Here is a 13,444-nt window from a genome sequence, read left to right as displayed (position 1 = left end):
CCAAGTTCATTGCCTCTTGGCCGGCTGGAGGGCTGTTAAGGGAGGAAAAAGGCCATCTGAGGCGTGAAGATAAAAAGAAGTCTTTTAGCCATCCCAGGAGAGGACGGCTTTAGCTCCTGCGTTGTTATGTAAAGCCGGCCCCTAATCCAGCGTCTTAACTGCCTTAACTGGCCAGCTGGGAGCTCGAGGGATGGGAGATTAAGGCTGGGCTGGGAGCGAGGGCTGGGGCTGGGAGCTCTTTTTGAACTGTGGCAAGAACAAAGTGAGCAGGAAGAGTCCCGCACTCCAGAGGCCGCAGGCGTGGCAGGCAGGACCTGCGGCTGCAGGGGAAGGGGAGAGGGACCCTCCTCTGCTGACCCCGCAGGACACTGAGGACCAGGGACGGTCACCCCACACTTCACTCCACTACCACCTGCCGTCCCCACCTCTGCAGTTGGGCAGGATGACAAGTGGTGGCTGCCTGTGGCCTAAGGTGGACATTGGTGCCAGGCCTGTTTGGCAGACCTGTGTCACCCTGAGCAGCCTCCAGGACGCGCTGTGTCTGGGGGTGTCCTCCTGACCCGGCATTGACGACACTACTGCTCTGTGCCCGTCAGTCAGGCGGGGAATACCTGTAAGTGGTCTCAGGCCCCTCCCTCTGGGGCCCCTCCCCCCGCACCGAGTGCCGTGACCCGACTTCACCCCTGCCCAGCCTCTTGGCTCACTCCTCCCTCTCATCCTCGGCCTCTGCCCACGGACCCTCAGCAGCATGGCTGTTTCTTGTCTTTCCACCTCTTTGCTTACGGCTGAAAGCGGGCAGGGTGCAGTCAGCTTGACATCTTCTGTAGAAAGCTGACTCTGCAGAACCCAGTTCCGCCTGCTGGTCCTGCCTTCATTCAGGACTAAAAGCCCCTCAAAGTCCCTGGAGTCAGGTGGCCTCTATCCTGGGGGCCAGGCCCTCCCTCCAGGCTCCCAGGGCTGCTGCCAGGCAGGCCTCGCTTTGGCTCAGCTCGGGTTTGGCCTGGCAGGTCTGTGGGTTCTCTGCTTCCCTCGCCTGAGGGTGGCTGTACCTGGAGCGGCAGGTCCTGCCGAGCAGGGCAGCGGTGTTAGGACTGAGACCCGGAAGGTGGAGCAGCCCCACTGTGAGCTCAGGACCTGTCCCAGTCTGCACCACCGAGCCCTGTCTTCTTCCAACCCTATCAGAGTGCATGAGAGGCGCCCTCCTCCCTTTATTCTGAAGTCAGACCCCAGATCCAGCCTGGTTTACAAATCACTGTGTGACCTTGAGTGACTCACTTAACTCCTCTGTGCTTTAGTTTCCCCAGTCTCTTGTTGGGGGCAGCCATAGCACTTCTTCCTCAGAGTTCCTATGAAGACAGCGAGTTTATTTATGGAAGCCCAGAGAACAGCCCTGGTACAGAGTATGCCAATGTCTGCGAGCTGCCGTGACTCTTGTTCCTGGGTCCATCTTTCTTGATGAGGGGCCAACTGGTGTTTGTAATTATTTACTAGTCCAGATCAAAGAGGGCCTATTTTCAAAGCTTCTTTAATCCTATTAGAATCTCTGAATGTCTCCTTCTACTCCCAGTGCGTGACATAGTCTGGCATGCCGTAAGAGCTCAGTAAATACAGATCTCCCTTGACTTATGATGGGGTTATGTCCCGATAAAGCCATTATAAGTTGAAAATGTCGTTACTCGAAAATACATTTCATACATCCAACCTGCTGACCATCATAGCGTGGCCTTGCCTGCCTTACACGTGCTCAGAACACTCATGCTAGTCTACACTAGGGAAAAATCATCTTACACAAAGCCTGTTTACAATAAAGTGTTGAATACTTCATGCCATTTGTTGAATACTGTACTGGAAGTGAAAAACAGAATGGTTGTCTGGGTGCGGGATGGGTGTCAGTGTATGGGTTGTGTGCCCCGTGATCGTGTGGCTGATTCAGCTTGGCTACTTCTATAGAAAGCTGACTCCACAGAACCCAGTCCTGCCTTCTGGTCCTGCCTTCATTCAGGACTAAAAGCCCCTAAGAGCCCCTGGAGTCAGGATCCTGACTCACTGCTGCTATCAGCATCACAAGAGGGGACCATACTGCAGGTCACCAGACCCTGGAAAAGATCCAGATTTGAAATTCGAAGTACAGTTTCTACTGAATGCGTATTGCTTTCACACCTTTGTAAAGTTGAAAAATCGCAAGTCAGGGACCAGCTGTACTCACTGGATGAATGAAGCCACCACCACGCAGTTAACTGAAGTCAGGCCCCCAGGCAGGTCCCATGTACCCCGCTCCAGTCCATCCAGGCTCCCAGGTGTGAGATGTCAACCATTCACTGAGCAGAGGAGCCCTTGGGAGGCCTTTAGTTCCCTTCATTTGTGGTAGGAAATCTGAGGCCCAGAGAGGGGATGTGACCTGTCCAAGGTCACACAGCGGAGTGGGAACAGAACTCAGGCCTTTAACACCTCCTTATTCAGTGAGTATTTACGGAGTACCTGCTGCAGGTGTGGGGCCCTGCTGCGCCCTGGGTTCCAGCCACAAACAGGTAGGTGGCCCTTGCTGTCAGACTGTTGGTGGGAGGGGGACAGGCAGTGGATAAATCATCCAGGAAGTGAGCATGCAAGGTTCTGGGAGTGGTGCTTCTCAAAGAGGTAAAACCCAGGGAAGGGTGGAGTGTGACAGACCTCTCTGAGGAGGTGGTATTTCAGCGGAGATGCAGATGGTGGAGGGAGCCAGCCCTGGGAGGACGGGAAGGGAGAGCAGCCAGTTGAAGTGAGCACAGCCCCTGGGTGGAAGGATGTGGGGTTTAGGGAAGAACAGAAGGGAGGCTCTGGAGAGGAGGGTGGGGCAGCCGACCAGGGTGGGGCCATGCGCTTGAGTCTCATGCTGCTTATGAAAAGGAACTGTTGGAAGGTTTTGAGGTAGGTGAATGCCAGATTCTGACTTCCATTTTAAGGAGATAATTGGGGCTGCTGGGAAGGATGGGTTTTTCAGGGGGAGGAAGGAAGCAATGAAAGCAGGAGGTGATTGGGGAGTGCAGGGGAAAGGCGATGGGATGGCATTGGACTCACCTGGGAGCTGGGGGGCTGGAGAGAAGTGGATGGGTCTGGGGGAGGGGCAGAAGAGGTGGGAGACGGAGGTGTGGTGGGGAGGAGGTGGATGAGGGAAAGAAAGGGGTCCCGGGTACACCTTAGAGTCTGGGCTTAAGGAACTAAGGAATTGGTGGTGTCACTTCGAGGTGAAGGCTTTTGTTTTTGGATGTGTTGGGTTCAAGATTCCTGTTTGACGTCCAAGTCGAGATGCTGAGTAGACAGTTGGACCCCAGGTCTGGAGTTCAGGAGGGCAGTTGTGGGGGGAGAGAAAGAGAGAGGACTTCTCAGGTTCTCTGGAAGGGGCCACAGACAGCTCCACAGGAGCCCCGGGCAAGGCTTTTCGATCGGTGGGGCTGGCTGGCGGTTCCCTGGAAGTCTGAGAGGAAGGGGAGTTCACTGAGGAGCAGCGGAGACCCCCAGACGGAGGGGGCAGGCGGGCCCCACCCCGCTGGCTTCTCTCCCTCAGTTCAGAACCTGTCCTGCTGGCGCGCGTCGGTCGCCCCGACTCCACTCCACTGCGGTCCCCCCAGAAGCCCGGTTGCAGCAGTGACAGCAGTTTCTCTCAAGTCTGATCTTCATAAAAGCTCAGCTTGAACAGTGGAAATTCTGACTTGTGTCAGATACCGAGGAGGCTTTCATAGTTTCAAGTAGCTCGGGGTTAGATTTTTAAAGTTGAATTTCATCACATGTTTTAACTTGGGCGGGGATGGGGGGAGAGTGGAAGGGCCGTGGTATTTTTAGCCCAAAGAAGGCTTTTTTCCCTTTCCCTCGCCCTCTCCTGGCGTTCCCCCCTCCCTCCCCCAACAGATGGTTCGTCTCAATCCTATTCAAACCTCAGAGCAGAGTAGCCATCAACCTTAGGCTCTGATGAGAAAAAAAGGCCAGAATGCTATTTGTTGGGCAGATTTTTTCCCCCCTTTCTTCTTTCCCCTCAGTCACAACTGGCCCTTAAATAAAATCTGCTTACAGAAAAATGTGACCTGAGGAGGCAGGAATGTGGAGAAAAAGACCCAGGAAGGAGTGGACACCACTGGTGGAACCAGCCGGAAACCACCTTCCAGAGGACTGCATGGGGTCAATTACTGTTCTGGTGGTGGTTTTGTTTTTCCTGAAAAGCAGGCAGGGGCTCTGAGTGATGGATCGTTAGGTTGGGATTCTTTGGGTTCTTTTGGATGCTCAACCCAAGCTCACTTAAGATCTGGCTCATGAAATGGAAAAATCCTAGGGGTAGATCTTGCCTAAGAGGGGCTGGCTGGATCCAGGAGCTCAAACCATGTCTTCAACACATGCAAATGCACGTGTGTGCACGCGCGCGCGCACACACCCACACACATTCATTCTCTCTCTCCATCACGTCTCTCTGTGTGCTGTTAGTCTCTCCCACTAAGGTGCACAAATGACTGCCCAGCTCTAGGATGAGCCATCACGGGTGAAAGAGAGCCCCCTAGTCCATTATTTCTTGCAAAACTTGATTCTCACTTTACTGGCCAAGGTAGGTCTAGGTTTCATGGGACCCAAAGCTTATCCAATCTGGGGGGCCTCCTTTAAGTAAAAGAACACATGATTCTCTTTCACAATGATGGACTCACTCTATATTTATATTAAATATAGATATATTTCCCTCTAAGCCTAAATAAATAGGTCCCCAACTCAACCTCCCCTTAGCTCGATTCCAGAAATGCCTGTGTTCACTCCAACACCACGTGACACAAAGAGACATCCGGAAAGTCAGCGTGGAGAGAGACAGCGTTCTTAACAGACTGAGGATAAAAGACCTGATTCTGAAAATGTCACAGAAACAAACAACCATGTGAACACATTCCAACTTGGAAGGGACCCGTGCAGGCCAGGGGCCCAGAAACTTTTATCTTGGTCAGCTTCACCATGAACTCTCCTCTGGCACTGACCTAGGACACATGGCCATGAGGATGAAAGAAGGTGGTCGGGTCTGGGTGCTGGGTGCATCCCGGAAGCTTGGGGTGGGATCAGCCCCCGATAAGCCACATGGCTTGAGATGGGGGAGGGGCAGTCCACGAGAGAAAACCCGGATTCTATTATCGGAAGGAGGAGAATGGTTTCGGGATAGGCGGGAGCAGGTGTGAACTATTGTGATGTGACAGTGGCGAGGCCAGTGGCTGAGGAGGCAGGAAACTGGGATTTTAGTTATGTTTCCATACCTTCTGGGTTCCAGTCCTGATTCTGCTCCTGATTGCTGTTTCATTTTGATGATGGTGGTGGTGAAACCCCTGTGTCTAGTGTGACAGGTGCTGCACTACATAGCAGAGCAGTAGGAGGAGGATTCCGTTAAATGAATAATGATAATATTGGGGGAACAAGGAGAGAAGGTATAGCCCAAATGGTAGAGTGCGTGCTTAGAATGCATGAGATCCTGGGTTCAATCCCCAGTACCTCCTCTAAAAATAAAATAATAAATAAATAAACCCAATTCCCCCCTCCCCAAATAAAAAAAAATGGGGTAACCAGGGATCACTGAGCAGGGAAACCTAACCTGGCTCCTGAGGGCGTGAAGGCGTGCACCTCAGAAGTAGGAAGCTTCAACAGAAGACCTGAAGAATGAGCAGGAGTTGGAGAGACAGAGAAAATTTTCCTGGCAGAGAAAAGCAGCTCCGCGGAGAGTCAGGACTGAGAGACAGCAGGAAGGATGTGGCTCGATCACGTTTGTTTTTCAAACTTAGTTTCCTGTTGTAAAATGCAAATAACATAACACCCTCTGTGGTGTTATTAAGAGGACTTAATGAAATAATGTGTGTACCCACTGACTTCACGAGCATCCCCTGCATGGCCCGCTGCTGTGTGCATGGATGAACGGATATGTGTATCTTTAGGACCCTCATTCCCCAAGGAGAGCCTCCAGAAACCATTTGGCCTGGAATGCGCATATGATATCTTTCTCTTTTTACGGGCAGCAGATTTCCCCTCCTAATTATATTTGGCGTAGGCTAATATTGAAATTCATCTGCATTCCCTCTAACAGCTGCTGCTGGAGGGTTGGGGAGTCAGAAACATCCTGGCAAGCCACTCTGAGACTAAAATATTTGCAGCAGATAATCTGGACGTGGACAATTTAGAAAGGCCTGTGGATACATTAAGGCAAGTGTCCAAACTCCAGCCAGGAAGCTCTGGCTTGTGTTAAATCTTATGTTGTATCAACTGAGAAGAACTTGCCAGGTATCTGGGATAAGAGAGGTGTCCGCCACGCCTCTGAGTATTAGTCATTTCTGGTCTTTGGTGGGGCTGATTTAGTCATACCGTGTTTCAAATTTGTCTCTTCTTCCAAAGTTTAATATCAACCAGGCCTTTCTGGATTGTGTTAAAGTAAGCTGGCACTTGCTGATATCATCCAGGGTTGGGATTTTAGCTGAAGTCTGGGATTCAGGAAGAGACCCACCCCTTTTAAACCCCCTTCTTTCCCATGCCGGTTACCAATGTCAATCACGCTAGAGTTCACGGTGTTTGTGATACAGCCTTCCACCCGTGGGATTTGGTGCAGTGGAGCACACTGAGATGGAGTGTCTGCTCTGTGCATGTATGGGACAGGCTGTACCCCCAGGGGCAGTAGCCTGCCGGGCCCCAGCTCTCAAGAAACGTGCATTCTGGCTGCATGGATGCGCAGGCTCCTGTGAAGCCATCAGAAGATCCCAGAGAGGACTGCAGAATAAAGTGCTAGACTGAATGGGTTTAGACAGCATTCTGCTAGCAACAGGTGCATTTGTGCAAATTGGAAAAAAGGGCCCCTCCTCAAGACACCTTTCTGCCATCTGTCGGAAAAATGTCAGAAGCAATAAACAAATCTAGGATGGCCAGCATGTGAACGGCGCCCCCTAGAGTTGTACAGTGCATAGCCCGCTTCTCAGAGCCAGTCTCCCAATGACCCCAAATGACCCTGACCCCAAGCTCAGGGGGAAGAGCCCCGAGGGGCTCATCTAGCTCAGGAGGGTAGGATCTTGGGAGGGTGGGTCTGTTTTATTTCACAGCCCTTCTTCTCACGCTGTTTGGGTGGTGCCATTCTGCTCCCTGGGTTGCTGTTATTTGCTTGGGTAAACAGTCCCAGGAAAGTGGCCATGGGTCTCCCAGCGTGCGGTCCCAAATGAGCCCCGGATGCCACCCGTTGGGTCCGTGGGTAGGCGTGGGGCACCCGTGATCAAAGTTGCCCCCATTCAGGTATTTCCTACTCTCCCTGTGCTCAGTGCTCCTCAAGCACTCTTTCTTTCTCTCTTCCTCCCCACCCCACCCAACCCCCTTTTTTTTAAACTGGGGGAGGGGAGAGGGAAGAGACTGTCTTTGATCTCAGTGGAGGAAAAGAAGTCTGTTCTGTTCAGGCTTTTGGCTAACACAACAAACAGTGTTTAAAATTTAACTTTGCTTAATTAATTAGTAATTCTGTTTAATGCTGTCTGATCTCCCTCCAAAAGGTATTTTGAAGCTTGAGAAGGGAACATCAAAGGGAGCCGGGTGAAGATGGTCAAGTAATGCATTTAATCTGGCAGTTGCTGGGGGTGGAGAGATGCCAGGTTGGGAGCTAATGTGGGACAGAGCCATCATCTGGTAAACACAGCCGGCCGGCTGGCTCCTCGTGGCTGTGGCTGTGGCCATGATGAGAGGAGGGACAGAAAACAGCTTCCAAAGGAAGGCGCTTCACACATTGCTCCAGACCTGTCTGAGCTAAGATTTGGTTTTAAGAAAGCATAGTTGACATTTTCTTTCTTCCATAGCTACTGTGTATGGTTGGGCAGGTTGTGTACTGCACAAGGGTTTCTGGTTAAGCAGGTGAGCAGCAGGTGAAGTTCAGCATGCACTGTGCCTGTCAAGGATGTACGCTGGTGGGTGTGCAGAGCTGTACTGACCTAAGGTGCGATCCCCACACTTTTCTGTCAAGGGCTTTCAGGAAAGTACATATTTTAAGCTTTGTGGGCATTGGAGGGTCTCTTGCAGCTTCTCAACTCAGCCATGATCTTTGGCTAAGCAGCCACATACACTGGGTGTGAGTGTCACTGTGTCCCAGTAAAACTTTACTGACAAAAACAGGCAGTGGGCTGGCTTTGGCTCACGGGCTGTAGTTTGCCAGTCCCTGCTCTAGGTCACCCAAGGGTACTCCATGGGCAGGGAGGGGCTTTGCTTCCTCCTCAGTCTGTCCCTTCCCTCCATTTTTCTCCTACCCTTTCCACTGCTTTCCTTCCTGCTGTCAGGTTAGCAGTGCTAGTACTGTGGCCACTGAAGAATGATCGGAGTCCCCCGAAATTATGCCCCACAAAAGATCATCACTGGGCTGAACAGGAGTAAGGGACAGGCGCAGGGCTCGGGCTCTAGTGCTAAAACCCATCTTGACAAAACTATTGCTCTTATCTGGCTGGTTGGCCCCAGGCAGCCTGCAGTGACCCCCATTCACCCTTCTCCCACCTGCCTACAAGCCCGAGGATGGAGGGGTGGAGGGAGGGTGATCTGTTCCGCACAGGGATGGCTGGGGCCGGGTGGCAGTTTGACGTTGTTTGGTTTCAGAGGGTTCACCTGTGGATGTACACAGCCCCGGCCCCTGGCATTGGAGTCTGCATAGCTTTCTGATACCTCTTCTGGCCATTGGGCAGGGGACAGTGAGGAGGAGAAAGGCTCTCTTTGGTGGGGGCAAAGCGGTGCTGACTGTCTTTGTTCCTGGCTCCTAGACCCCAAGGCAGGTGGCTGCCAGTCTTACTGCCCATTTGTGCCTGGCCCCTGGATAGGGGCCCCTGGTGGACATCTGAGCTGGATGGACTGAGGGATGGGACCCACTGGTTAAGAGAGGACAGGTCAGGGTGCCTTGGTCTTTGGAGAAGACATGAAAAAGATAAGGGATGGAGGGGGATGTTTCCCTCCAGCCCTGGGAGAGGAGAAAGGAGGGCAGGCAGGGGAGGACCTGAGGGTGTCAGGAGGAGGGGTGCTCCAGGGAAGGAGAGCAGGGACAGAGGTTTCTTTTCTTTGGGTTTTATCAAGTGGAACTTGAAAGGCAACATTGAACCTGAAGGTGGTTTTCTGATAACTTCCCTTTGAACTTGAAGTTTGGTTTCGGTAAGCCTGGCTGGCTTCCATCTCCAGCCAGGACCTCTGCGGAGGAGGCAGCAGCTTTGAAGATGGATCTGGCCTTTGTTTTCCTTTCTTCTTTTTCTTTTTCTTCTTCCCGTGATGGCAGCAGCTCTGGCCCAGGAGGACACTAGGAGATTTCAGATGGAGGGGTTGGGTGATGCAGGCCATATGCTTGGCTGTCTTTGGGTCACTGGCCAATCTCCCACCTGACTTCCCTGGGGCTCGGTGCCATGCCGGAGCGGGACAGGAAGGGCTGGACTTGGTTTATCCACTACACCAGGAGCGGTCAGCATCTGGCCTTCCCTGACGACCACCCCAGGGATGAGGATGCCAGGTGTCCCCCATCCTGAGGGTCACCGAGGAGCCAGATCTTTTAGTTTTGTCCTCCTTGGCCTCATTCTGTGAAGCCACCAGGGAGGAGCTGAGTCTGTGACTGAGACGGGGTCTCTAGCTGGACCTCTGGACAGCTCTAGGGAGTTGTTGCCTTGATATGGGGGCATTGTGAGCTGAGGGCTCCCTGCATCCCACTGGGTGTGCCTGAGGTGAAGAGAAGGAAGGAGGCATCCAGGCATGGCTGCCCCAGCCCCCAGTCCCAGCCAGGAGGGGAACTGTGATGAAGCCCAGTCAGTCTCTGGCCGCTGTGGCCTTCCTGTCCCCGCCTGTCTGGCCTGGTGGCCAGAGCATCCTTATCTTTATGTCCTCCCTCTCTGTCCTGCTCCCCACCCAGCCTGTTTGTATTTGATACGATGCTTTTGGGTCTATATCCAAAAGCCTCAGTTTCTAGAAAACTTAACTACTCACTTCCTGATTTCCAAAAGATTAAATGTTTGGGGACGTCATTCCCTAGACTGTTACTACTCATGGCTGGACCCTGTGTGCTGGCCCTGGGCCCTTAGCCCTTTCCCGCAAAGCTCCTTGAATCCACACAAGAAGCCTCTGGGGAGGACTGTTCTCATCCCCATTTTACAGTTGGGGAAACTGAGACACCTATGTGAGACACCTGCCCAAGACCACACACAGCGTAGGGGGGATCAGAACCCAAGCAGAGACTCACCTCTCCCCCGGTTGGCTGTGAGAGGCCTCAAGTCTCCTTAACCAAGCCAGGAACACCATGGAGTGGTCGAGAGCATGAGCCAGGCCACTTGAGTTCCAGTCCCAGCCCCATCATATACTAGCAAAGTGCTTAGCCTCCCTGTGCCTCAGTTTTCCCATCTGGAAAGTGGAGCTGATAATAGTGACTGCCTCACAAGGTTGCCGTGAGGACTGAGTTGATAAACAGTGTAGTCAGCACTGTGTGAGATCACTGCCTTATCTTTATGCCCGGAGGTCCCCATGGTGGGAAGGGCCCCATGGAGAGTGCTGTGGATAACTGCTGGGCCCACAGGGCAGGAACAAGCCGGACGCTGGGGCTCAGTCCCAACTAGAGGAGCTCTGGCCATACCTTTCCCAGCAGCCACTCTTGGGTCCTGGTCTGCAAAGCTGGGGTGTGCGAGTGTGGTGGGGGGGATGGGGTGGGGGAGAGGCAAAGCCCCCCCCCACCGCCAGTTTCCTGGCCTCATTTTTGTGGCCTCATTTCTTCAGGCCTTTGACTTCCCAAGAAAGCCCATCGATGGCTGGGGCCCTTGCCCAGCTATCTCAGCTCCTTACATGGTCCTCCTGGGCCACCCCAGTAGGGCATCGGGGGGACAGTTCCTCGAGTGGGAGCCAGGCTCCGTTTGCTCCCCTGGAAAACAGGACAACAGAATCACTGCCCCAGGGCAGCTGAGGGAATCTAATGAGAGCAGCTGTGAAGATGTTCTGGCGAAGCACACGCCCAGTCAGACTCAGGTCCCCTTTGTCAGGATGAGACAAAGTGGGCAGAAGGGGCTGAAGGGGTCTTGTGGGGACCTCCTGGACTGAGTCCTAGCTCAGGGATGATGGCTGCTCCCTCGGGCTGTCCCCCAGGCACCTCTTGCGGGTATTGTTGGGAAAATGATGTCCACAGGCCATGGGCTTTCGTGCCCATCTTCCCACTGCTCCTGGGAGGACACACAAGGACCGCAGAGCCCTCTGCTCGACCCCGTTGGCAGAGGGCGGGCCCTCTAGGTGAGCAGAGGCAGAGTGAGAGGCACAGGGAGAGCAGGCTGCTGGAGATACCGTGGTATGCGTGTGTGTGCACTTGTGTGTGCATGCGTGTGCGTGCGTGCACGTGTGTGTGCCCTGCACCCACCCCATTGAACTCCATCTCTGTCCGTCCTCCTGACCTCCTACCAGTGTGCCATGCTGGGCCCAGGCCAGTGGCATCTTTGAGGACGCCAAAATGTCCTCATGGAAGGCAGCATGACTGCAGAAAATGGCCAGGGTCCCAGGCTCCCTCTGGGCTCCAAAAGCACCCCTTTGCCCTCATTTACCTGTTCTTTAGCCCAATACTGCCCTGGCTGCTTTCCTGGGCTGCGAAGTCAGGGCAGAGAACAGAGGGGCCCACTAGGGTGACCTGAGCATCTGGTGAGCATCTCCCCTGGGACAGCCCTGGGCGTTACTGGGGCCAGAGAACAGAGTGATTTTGACTCCAGCAAACCGGCAGGACAGGAACGAGCCCCAGCACTGAGGTGAGGACGTCCTCGGGACAAAGCCACAGTGAGCGTGGTGGCCCCGCAGTCTGACGTCTGGGTGTGGGGAGGCGAGGGACCCTCCTCTTCATACTTTCTCCCTTGTCTTCCCCTGCAGTGGCCCTGCCTCCCGAGAAGACAGACGGGCTGGCGAGTGGGGATGAGAAGAGGATGGAGAAGGTGAGCGAATCCTGCCCGGGCTCCAAGAAGCAGCTGAAGTTTGAAGTAAGTTCCCTTTCCTGGTGCTGGGCCCTGGACAGAAGGGTTTTCTCTTCCCGGTGGTGCTTTTTGAGGAGGGAAACAGAGACCTCTCCGGATGGGAAGGCCCCTCCCCTCCTGTGTGAAGAGCTGCCTTCTGGGAGAGGTTCCTCCTGCCCCAGCCGGGGCTGCCCCAGCTCAGCGCAGGCCTGGGGGCTCCACTGCCCTCCCCTCCCAGCTCATGCTCTCAGCACGGGGTGGTGGCCAGAGGATGCCACTGGGGAGTGGCCTGGTGGTCTGGGGGAAGGACATGTGGGTGGGCAAGGGGAGACAGCACGCTGGCCCTGGTGCTGCTGCTACAGTGCTAGGTGGACCACCTTCTTATTTGGACCTCAGTTTCCTCGTTGGTGAAAAAAACCTTTCCTTCCAGCTCCCGAGGCTGTCCTGGGGAACACGTGGGGGCTCTCAGGAGGCAGGAGGCAGGAGGCCTTGGGCAGGTCCCTAACTCTGTCTGGGTACTCAGTTTCCTCGGAGGGTCAACACCAAAAGCAACATGCCCACCCAGAGCCCATAGTCTGCCCCATCTCTCCCTGAATATTATATTAAGCTCCTTCTGTGTGCCGAGCACAGGGCCAGGTGCTAAGAGAGAGACCCAGGCCTGCCCACTCCGAGCCACCGGCTTCTCCCCACCCACCTTTCCCCTCCCTCCTTCCTTCTCTGTTTCCTTCACGACATCCCTAGGGCAGAGCTCTGGAGCCAGCAAGGTGGGGGGTTCATTTCCCAGCTCTGCTGCTGCCCCACTCCCCTCCCCTGGGAAGCGGGGACAGTAACGACGTTGTCTTATTGGAATGCCATCAGCATCATGACCTAAGGCATTCAAGTGCTCAAAAGGGCATCCAGTGCAGAGTAAGCACTTTCCTTCTTCCTTCTAACCAATGCTGATTGACACCCGCTGGTACCAGGGAACCCGGCAGCAAATTGGGCGTGGCTCCTGCCTTCAGGGAACACAGTGTGGTGAGGGGGACAGATGAGTGACCCAGACCCAGTCACTGCACAGTCGGTGATGTGATGGGGATTTGGGGGCACGGGGCTGGGAGGGCAGGGGGTTCACCTTAGTCAGGCTGAAGGGGTGCAGAGTGATGGGGCCAGGAAGAGGGAGAAGTGGCTGCAAGCAGAGATTGAGGGGGGCAGGTGTCTGAGCTGAACTTCTGGGCATAGAAGCAGGAGTTGGAAGCGGTGACGCACGGGGGGGCCTTTGGGAAGAGGAGGGCACTTGGGGTGGAGGGAACAGCAGGATCGAAGGCCTGGCAGCTTGCCAGCATGGGCCTGCTGTGTGGGAATAGGAGGCTGAGTGTGCTGGGGCCTGGGGGAGATGAAGCAGGAAAAGGGGTAAGACAGGTTGCCAAGGGCCCTGAATGCAGGAGCCGAGCAGGGCAGGCAGCATCTGGTTGAGGAGCTGGGGTGGCTCACTGCTTCCTGGGTCCCTGCAAGTCTCCTGGTGATGCTTG

General features: G+C 54.3%; 1 protein-coding gene across 2 annotated transcripts in view; it reads left to right on the top strand.

Annotated features, from left to right (window-relative positions):
* The window catches only part of NKD1 (NKD inhibitor of WNT signaling pathway 1), an 84,925-nt gene that overhangs the window by 59,665 nt on the left and 11,816 nt on the right, over positions 1-13,444 (top strand). For both annotated transcript variants that reach the window (XM_031458477.2, XM_064489172.1), the window contains exon 5: positions 11,857-11,963. In XM_031458477.2, the coding sequence (XP_031314337.2) occupies positions 11,857-11,963 (107 nt within the window). The remainder of the gene's footprint in view (positions 1-11,856; positions 11,964-13,444) is intronic.

The sequence above is a fragment of the Camelus dromedarius genome, chromosome 9 (genome assembly GCF_036321535.1).
Source record: "Camelus dromedarius isolate mCamDro1 chromosome 9, mCamDro1.pat, whole genome shotgun sequence".
Lineage (NCBI taxonomy): Eukaryota > Metazoa > Chordata > Mammalia > Artiodactyla > Camelidae > Camelus > Camelus dromedarius.
The sequence above is the reverse complement of the archived record's forward strand: the minus strand, read 5'-3'. Positions and strand labels throughout refer to the sequence as shown.